General features: G+C 38.0%; 1 protein-coding gene across 2 annotated transcripts; it reads left to right on the plus strand.

Moving 5' to 3' along the window:
• The first annotated feature begins 4,540 nt into the window (after window positions 1–4,540).
• Window positions 4,541–9,280, plus strand: LOC113577390 (interleukin-5 receptor subunit alpha-like). 2 transcript variants are annotated; one of them, XM_027010013.3, is made up of 11 exons: window positions 4,541–4,652; window positions 5,217–5,278; window positions 5,391–5,440; window positions 5,531–5,597; window positions 5,786–5,903; window positions 6,067–6,239; window positions 6,468–6,601; window positions 6,697–6,835; window positions 6,926–7,037; window positions 8,327–8,408; window positions 8,545–9,280. In XM_027010013.3, the coding sequence occupies exons 2-11, from the start codon at window positions 5,224–5,226 to the stop codon at window positions 8,605–8,607; spliced, it is 993 nt and encodes a 330-aa protein (XP_026865814.2). In that variant the 5' UTR covers window positions 4,541–4,652; window positions 5,217–5,223; the 3' UTR covers window positions 8,608–9,280. The 2 variants fall into 2 exon arrangements, with proteins under 2 accessions (XP_026865814.2, XP_081557846.1); XM_081701720.1 differs by having other exon boundaries at window positions 4,555–4,652; window positions 5,159–5,278.
• Window positions 9,281–9,582: the final 302 nt, after the last annotated feature.

Genomic DNA, 9,582 nt, shown 5'->3' on the forward strand with positions numbered 1-9,582 from the left:
AGCTGCCGCTACCCAAGCCGGCGAAGGACATCCCCCCAGACAGGTCGGCTGGCTGGGGTTCCTTTCCCCTTCTCCGGGCTGTGCCTGTCCCCGTCACCATGCCTGTCCCTATTACACTGAATGTGCCGATCACTTTGTCCCCCTTTCTGTCTGCCCATCCCCGTTAGTGCGTCCCTGTGTCTGTCATCGTCCTGGTCCCTGTCCTGCTTGCGCTGGCTCGTGGCGGGTTATCCGGTCCTTGTTTGGCGTTGCCGCAACCCAATAGGGAGTCACGCCTTTTGGGGGGGCTCTATCATGGTACAGACTCCCCGCCCCCAAACATCTCCGTGTGTGTGTGTGTGTGTGTGTGTGTGTGTGTGTGTGTGTGTGTGTGTGTGCGTGTATTTTTCTGTATTGCCACACCCCCTTGTGTCGTTCATCTGATCCTTGTTGTGTGTAATTGTCATGCGTGTATATAAGTCTTGTGTTTTATCGTTGAGATTGTCGGTGTTTGAAATTATAGCCTGTGTGCCACATCTGGTTGTTAAGTATGTCAATAAATGTCTGTTTCAACGTGCCTCGTTCCCGCATCCTGCACAAGCCTCCTAACGTCACAGTTCCTTCTTGAAGATATTTAATTTATATGAACTGACATGGAGTCCATCAAAATGTCTATGGAGTTCCAGATTCAGATTAATTTATCTTTATTCACTCTTGTTTGTGGTGCCACATTGGCAGGTACTTTTGAAGTTTTAAAATAATCTAATTACTTTGGGCCAAATTAAAACTACTTTTTTACTCTTGCAGATTTTTCACTTGTCTGGCACAATGTGAATAAGGCTGTGTGGAATTTCTACTTGTTATTAATTTACTTGCATGCAGTATTGTCCAATGTGCTACTGTTGTTCAACGTGCCAGCGTTGATCAATTTGCACACTCTTGCTCAAAATAGCACTATTGTTCAATGTGCCAGTGTTGATGAAAGAGGAAAACAGTGCTAGAATTTATCAATGTTTGCACATTGGACTAAAATGATAAAAATGAAATTTCAGTGGAATATTATAATTTCTTTCTTTTAATCTCATATTTTATATTGATTGTAGAATGAGAAACACTACCAATTTGTAATTTGTTATTACATCTTCATAATTTCGTTATTGAAATCTTGAAATCGTTATTGAAATCTTGTTTTCCATTTAGTAATTTGAAAATGATTAAGGACCGCCATCTAGAGGTGAACTATCATAACTGCAGTATCATTTAAACTGGATTGTAACGTTTGCGCAAGAAAACCGCAAATGAGAATCCAGTTTCAGCCTTGTCAATATTTGAACACTTAGGGGCAGCAGCGAGGTTGTGGAGCTTTCTAGGTACACCATTTTATGTATTCAGGCTTTATATTATGTACTGTTAACACTAGCTTTTTACATTTCAAGTACAAACATTTGCTTTATAAGTCAAAAGAATATATCGCACAGATGCTCTGTCAAACAAGTTATTTGTTAAAGCAGCTATAAATGGCCCCCACTTTTTTAAATGCTCCCCAAAACATTTCTTTGCTGTCTGCTATTTTCCATTAAGATTCCTTAACAGGACACTGCTTCAGTGACAGTGACAGTTCAACGGAACTACAAGGGAAGCAAATACCATACGCTCAAAGAGGGAAAAAAGATCAAGTATTAAAACTATTATTTAATATTAATAATTCTTAAAGTATTAAAAAGTAACAGCTGCTTTTGGAAAGTTTCCTCATGTGAGTTTTAATTGTTATTGTAGTTTTTGTTACTTAGCGCTAGTTGATAAGTGCAAGAAAATGCTATTCTCAAATGAATAGTTATTGGTTATGTAGTTCTGCCATTTGCTGTGTCCAATAAGGGTAGCCTACATACAGATGAAAAGGTTTGATTGTATCTATCCTGGATAAATAAAATAGTGAACATAATAAAACAATAATAGAAATTTTAAAAAAGAAAAGACGAAAATCTGAATCAAACAAAGTTAATCAGGCTTACAGTACTCTACACAGCTCATCAGGTTAATAGTACTGTACATGGTTCATCAGGATTACATTACTCTACACAGCTCATCAGGTTAGTAGTACTGTACATGGTTCATCAGGGTTACATTACTCTACACAGCTCATCAGGGTTAAGAGATGCAATTCAGCGAAAGACTGTTGCTGTTTTTACTGTGTCATAAACAGTTCAAAAACAGTGTGTCCACACCTGTCATTATAAGAACAGAATGTTATATGATCCTGACTGATCTTAGTACAGATTATTTTAATTTTTATCTACTTAATTCCAATTATTTAAAAAATGATTATAAACAGTGTCACTTTTTCCAGTTTACAAAAGGATGTCATCTTTTTATGGCAGCAGTGATTAGTTAATGTGAGATGTACAGAAGTCTAAACAAAAGCATCAATTATTGACTGCACAGTCGTCTGACATTTGAATCTGAAGAAAGTTAGAGAAATGCAATGAAACATGTTCATACACTGACCTACAACATTTACTATACAAAGAGTTAATTACATCATTTGAGATATGACCTAAGCACAAATAATGATATTAAAATAATGATAAAATAATTGGTAATATATTTGTGGCTGGTGATTAGCAGTGGTCTTGACTGAGAAGCATTTAAGTTCATGTCTCCAGGATAAAGGCTTATGGGCTTCCTGTTTGCATTTAAGTTCGTGTCTCCAGGATAAACGTAAGAATGCTGTTCATAGACTTCAGTTCAGCATTCAACACCATTGTTCCTCAGCATCTGATTGGAAAGTTGAGCTTACTGGGCTTGAACACCTCCCTCTGCAAATGGATCCTGGATTTCTTGACTGGTAGACCTCAGTTTGTCTGGATTGGGAGCAGCACTTCCAACACCACTACACTGAGTACTGGTGCTCCCCAGGGCAGCATACTCAGCCCTGTGCTGTTCACACTGCTGACTCATGACTGTGCAGCGAAGCACAGTTCGAATCACATCATCAAGTTCGCTGATGACACGACCGTGGTGGGTCTCATCAACAAAGACAACGAGGAGGTGCAAGAACTGGTTAGCTGGTGTAAGGTCAACAACCTGTATCTGAATGTTGACAAGACAAAAGAAATGGTTGTTGACTTCAGGAGAGCAAGGCGAGATCACTCCCCGCTTGCCATCAACAGCTCCTCAGTGGAGATCGTCAAGAACATCAAGTTCCTTTGGTGTTCACATAGCGGAGAACCTCACCTGGACCCTGAACACCAGTTCCATCACCAAGAGAGCCCAGCACCGTTCTTACTTCCTTCGGAAGCTGAGGGAAGCCCATCTCCCATCACCCATCCTCACTACCTTCTACAGAGGTACTGTAGAGAGCATCCTGAGCAGCTGCATCATTACCTGGTTTGGAAACTGCACCGCTTTTGACCGCAAGACCCTCCAAAGAATAGTGAGAACAGCTGAGAAGATCATTGGGGTCTCTCTTCCCTCCATCACGAACATCTACATAACACGCTGCATTCGGAAAGCCACCAACATTGTGAAAGACCCCACATACCCCTCACATGAACTGTTCACCATTTTGCCATCTGGAAGAAGGTACCGCAGCATCCAGTCCCGCACCTCCAGACTGTGCAACAGCTTCTTCCCAGAAGCCATTAGACTCCTGAACCCTGGCTAACTCCAATTCCAATTCAGATTCCAAAATAGGCACTTCTATACATGCTTATAGACAGTCTCACACACACAAACACACACACACACACACACACACACACACACACACACACACACACACACACACACACACACATACATACGTACATACATCCATACATATATATCTATACACACACTCACACATTGTTTTGCATTGGACTAGTGCTGAAGTCAAACCTCACACAAATAAACTATGCACTCCTGTTGCAGTCTTGCACATTATCCTACTTGCTGCTAGAGTACTGTACTAAACCAGCACTGTACTCTGAACTGTTCTGGCTGCTACCGGTGACTGCTATGTTCAGGGTAGCATGTCACTGATTGCTATGCACAACTCACTTTACATATGCCCAGTACTGTGTACTGTACTAAATTGCACTGTCTACTCATTTTGTATTTTGTATTTGTCCTGTCCTATATTTATTATTGTTTATTTAATGACTTTTTGCACTATATTGGACTGTTTGCACTTGTGTAGCATGTTGTCTGTTGCACTGTTGTTTTTATGTTGCACCATGGTCCTGGAGGAACATTGTCTCGTTTTTGTTGTGTACTTGTATATAGCTGAAATGACAATAAAACCTCTTGAACTTGAACTTGAACTTAAAGGATTATGGGCTTCCTGTTCGCATTTAAGTTCGCGTATCCAGGATAAAGTTCATGTCTCCAGGATAAAAGATAATGGGCTTCTTGCTCGCTTGCTGCTCGTGTTTATTCAGACTATGAGAGTTATTACATGGTGTGCCCACATATACACTGTGATGGTAACTAATGCATTTTCTATTCTATCTTCTGTTTTGAGTAGTGGAGAGCTCACTGGAAACTCCTCCCCGTCATAACTTCCTGTTTTACGCTTTCCAGTAAACGCCGATACATATTTCCCTTTTGTGCAATTAACTTGTGTTTTGTTGTATTCTAAGGCTAGAACTCGTTATATCGCTACGTTGGTGGTCGTAGGGTGTCCCTGAGAGGTAAATGCACTTTTATATACTCTTTTAAATGTCTGCAAAGTTTAGCCATCAAGGTCACTGAATCTCTAGAAGTAGGCATTCTTCTAGAAAATGGACAGCAGTATTGTGAACTTATGAAGCCTCAAATGAGTGGGGAAACAGCTAAATTAGATCACATGTCCCATTGTCTTGTATAATTACTATACCCACACATATATATATATATATATATATAATAAATAATAATTATATATATATATATATATATATATATATATATATATATATATATATATATATATATAAAATTATTATTTATTTTATTTTTTTCCCCACCGTTTTAATGGTACTCATTCTGGTCTCACATATGGACTTCAGATGCATTTCTGGAGGTTCTTTTAGTAGGTTTACCCCACTAATCTAGTGTTTGGGATAAAAAAATACACATGGTCATATACATGGCAATGTACTGAGTCTTGACATACAAAGCCATAGGTCATGAGCTGTTAAGTGTTCTCTTGTTTCAGCTGTTAAAATCTCCCCCCCCCCCCCCCCCACTCCTTCATTGTAAATTCTCACTGCCAGTTACACCATGAAACTGTTTAGGGTGCTTTTATCCCTTTTCCTGGTTCTGGCAGATTATACAGGTTAGTAAACTTTCTCACATCATTTATTGACAAATGGTTCTTTAATTTGTTTGTTGTAAATGACTGGCAGGAATTCACATTATAACTAACATTTTCATTAATTATTTTTTAGACAATGTCTCTGCCGACAAAGATTGTTACTTTGATCATTCAAACTATGAGGTACTACACTGCAATATTCAGATATGCAGTTGCATGTAATTGATTTGTAGTATAAACTGAATTGATTCTAATGTGGATTTCCTCTCCTAGGGTAATTTGATATGTGACGACCAGGAGATTAATTTTAATTCCGAGGACCAAGCCTGTGGATATTTAGGTCTATTAAACAAACCTCTATTTCTACATTGAATCTAGTAATCACTACATCTAGAAGCAATTTAATATTCACAAAATGACAATGTATGCATTTAGCTTTCAACTAACTACTTAGTTTCCATCCATATCTTTGTACAGCAGTATTTTTATTTCCAGTATAACCTTAAAATATGTCTTGTCATTTCTCAGGTCTTCAGAATTTTTCTGTGGATGATATCTCTTGCATGATCTATAAGTCTGAGCACATCAATTGCTCCTGGAGCACACAAACACTTCCTAAGACTGCACAATACTCAGCTTCTTTTCGGCAAGTCTTCGAAATTATGACTTATATGAAATTATATCAAATTATGATTTATTATGAGTGTCATCATTGGATTCCATTATGTTAATTCCTTGGTGAGACATAAGAGCTGTGCGATAGCTCTTTACGCCCATGTGTAACTTGTTTTCTTGTGTTCTTGAATCAGCTTCGAATGCAAAGACGTGGACCATCCTTTACACTGCCTCCAAGATACTGCAAAAGAGAGCATTGAATGCCAAAGCAATTTTTCAATTCATTCAGACATGCTTGTTTTAGTCAACATTTCCATGCCTGGTCATTGGTTTGCCCTTGAAAAAGCATTCTATATAGAATATATTGGTAAGAAATCCTAATAGATGTTTCTGTATCAAAACAAAAATTCCCAAACTTCGGCTATATATTACTTATGTAGCCTTTGTACTCATTCCATAACTTAATGTCTTGGAGGAGAACACAAAAGTAGGTGGTGACATTTGCACAAAAGAATTGTTAACGAAGCTAATGAAGTAACATAAATTATCTGTTTTTAATATTTCAAATTGTGTTGTTACATTTTTTTCCCCCCAGAAAAGCTGGATCCCCCAGAAATAACAACAGCCTTAAACCAGCCAGGATACCTAGAAATAAATTGGTCAATGCCAAAAAATATCAAAAATCTTAATGATTGGTGTTTTACATATGAAATTAAGATCAATAATGAGGTAAGATGTCTTAACATGTGTTGCGACTTTTGATATACCTTTTACTGCCACAGCATGCAGAGACTATTAGCATTTTGTTTGTATTCCTTCTGAAGACTGTACAGTTGACTCACAGGTTGGCATATAATAAAACAAAGATTGACCCGACAAAGTGCTACAGAATTCAAATGAGAACAAAAGTGGGGGATGACTGTGCTGAAGCCAAGTACTGGAGTGAATGGAGTGCAGTTGTTGGTGAGTCATATCATAGCACAAGTTTTAGCATTTTGAGGTTGGCTTTAACTGTGAGTGTATTGATGTATGTTTCTATGCTGTTTGAATTAGAGGTTGGCCCATCTGAGAACCCTCACCAGCTGAACATAGTCATGATCGCTTCCATTGTGTTTGTGCTTCCCATGGTTCTTTTGGCTTTACTGCTGGTGTGCAAGTTCCAAAGGTAACGTGTCTTACTTTGTCTTCTTTCTTATAACTTCTGGGTTTTTGTTTGGTAAAAATATTCTGAGTAGCATAGTAACATTTATGGAACTTATGATTTTCAAATTGGCATCGTTTAAAGGGGGTAAAAAGGAATCATTCACTGGCAAGCATGTGGGCTTAGGTACGAACTGTTGAGTTTGGCCAGAATGTGATCTCCACTCCATCTGTGAATCAATTTGAAATGAAAAAATAGCTCCAAGATTAGCTTTTTTTGAGATTATCTTTTTGGCTCACTTTTTTGGATTAAGATTGACTGACTTCCAGGATTTGCGGACTGCCTTAATTCCGCCTTTATTCCAGTAAAAATAGTGAAAGCAAAGCAGTGAAGTAAATTTGCTGTATAAATTACCCTGACACTTTAAGAATGCCCCAAACCTCTTATGCTTGTCAATTGTAACAGTGAGCAGTAAGGAAGCGGAAGTGTAGAAGAGAGAGCTTTATTAGGGGCAAATCCATATTGAGTCAGTATGACAGTCCAGGGTCATTGAGCCAATATGTAGAGTACTAGGATACATGATAAACAAACAAATGCACATGAAGGCAAACAGGGGAAGCAGGTTAACAGACTAGAAAATGACACACGGACGTAAGGAAAAACCAACGGTTAAGGTAACACAGGCTAACAAACATGCAGACCAGGAGGCACGGAGTACAAACTTACAGGCATACAGATATGGGCCTTCAAAAACATCCAAACATGCACCCATACATTCAATGAACAAACAAGACAGGGTCTAAATACATTAACTAATGAACACTAAACAAGGCACAGGTTCAAATAATGACCGGTGAAATCAAAAACAAGGACTGGAACGGAATGGAGAAACATGTCATGGAAACCATGGAAGCAAGGAGGGACCAACCGTGACATCAATTTAGACAATGTACTGATATTAAGCAAAGGGTGTGATTGTGCAATTGGCTGTGCATTAACACATTTATGCTTTGTCACTTTCTACATTTTCTGGCCTGCATTTTGCTACTAACCCTGCACTACACATTGTAGTTTTCTGCTCTCATCACACTGCGCACTCAGCACACTTATTAGCATTAGTTTGGACAGGGTTTCTTAGACCAGGGAATACAGTAATGAGCAGTGCAGAGGCAGTCTGTGACCTCACCTGGGAAAGACTGTGGTTAACTGACACCTTCTCAAATGTTGAAAAAGATCACATTCACTAGTATGACTGACACATTTGGTCCAATGTGCCAGTCATATTTTGAGACACATTCTCTTTGCTTCTCCAGGCTGTCAGAGAAGTTATTTCCTTCTGTACCAACCCCATCTGGAAATGTTAAAATGCTTCTTGAGAGAGATGATTTCAGTCATGTAAGACAAATTTTTTTGATTCACTTGTCTTTTTATGAATTGGGTTCTTAAAGTAGTTGTTTAAGTTGCTTATTTATGTTCATTGTATATTTGTTATTTATTCAGTTTTCTTACATATTTATATTTTACTTACTAGGTTATGCCACCAAAACATGTTGAGTGGATGTCTGAAGGGGAAATAATTCAAGTGACAAGCTAGAGGTGCATTTAAACACAAATGTCTTTAAGGACAGCATGGTTATCTAAGGTTTGCCCTCAGTGGACAAGCTGGTTATACAGAGGTAGCTAAAGATAACAATAATAGCTTTCCATGTCTCATTGGCCACAGGCCTACGAATGTTGCAATGAAAATTAAGCAAAACAGCTTACAGGCTTGGGTGTGAGGAGGGCTGGACTATGTGGTGCAAGAACATGTATGTACCAGCAGGGAGGGATTGTCAGTCTGTCTTAATTCACTTTCATGTTTGAATGCAACAGGCTATACTGTTCATCACACTGAAAGAACAAAGAATGCAGCATGTATAATGTGGTATATGATTATCATTTATATCAATATTAAAAAGGTCAGGTTACACTGAGTTTCAGAATATCTGCAGTTTCCCTAATTACAACACACTTAAATACTTATAGTTGAAAACATCTTAAATTGCCATGTTTTCATTGCTCATTTAAGCTATTTAGTAGTTTGCTCCAGCTTCTTGTGATGGTTAAAACTTGGTTAGCAATTTAGTGCAAAATTGTAGATTAAATGTCAAAGTAAATAATAAATAGTTTAACTATGTATGCATATGTAACTTGGATTGTTTGCTGTACTTATTTTAGATAAGTATCTGTCATAATTACCAATTAAATAAAAATGATTACTAATTGTACATTATATATAAATATAACACTATTATTGATGCTTTAAAGGCTTTTATGTGCATGAGTGAATTTCAGTTGGCTATCTTTGTGCATGTGAGAAAGAAAGCAGACATCCTTTCCTTTAAGGCAGTAGAGCATTTCACCTGGGTACTTTCCATTCTGGTTGGGTGTCCTGGGACTTGCCTAATTCTAGCTTTGTGTACACCCAGTCCATGTTGCCCATGATCACAACACAAACTGAAATATTTTTGTCTTTTAACTCTGAAATAGACTTTTGAATGGATTGAATCAAGCAAATCACAAGTTTTAT

The sequence above is a fragment of the Electrophorus electricus genome, chromosome 18, assembly GCF_041902795.1.
Source record: "Electrophorus electricus isolate QZ-2024a chromosome 18, ASM4190279v1, whole genome shotgun sequence".
Classification (NCBI taxonomy): domain Eukaryota; kingdom Metazoa; phylum Chordata; class Actinopteri; order Gymnotiformes; family Gymnotidae; genus Electrophorus; species Electrophorus electricus.

What these genes read in the sequence shown, in the direction of transcription:
- LOC113577390 (XM_027010013.3), top strand. Translation starts at nt 5,224, where the DNA reads ATGAAACTGTTTAGGGTGCTTTTATCCCTTTTCCTGGTTCTGGCAGAT. An exon ending in GGTTCTGGCAGATTATACAG is followed by an intron (nt 5,279 to 5,390) that starts GTTAGTAAACTT and finishes ATTATTTTTTAG; the next exon opens with ACAATGTCTCTGCCGACAAA. An exon ending in ATTCTATATAGAATATATTG is followed by an intron (nt 6,240 to 6,467) that starts GTAAGAAATCCT and finishes TTTTCCCCCCAG; the next exon opens with AAAAGCTGGATCCCCCAGAA.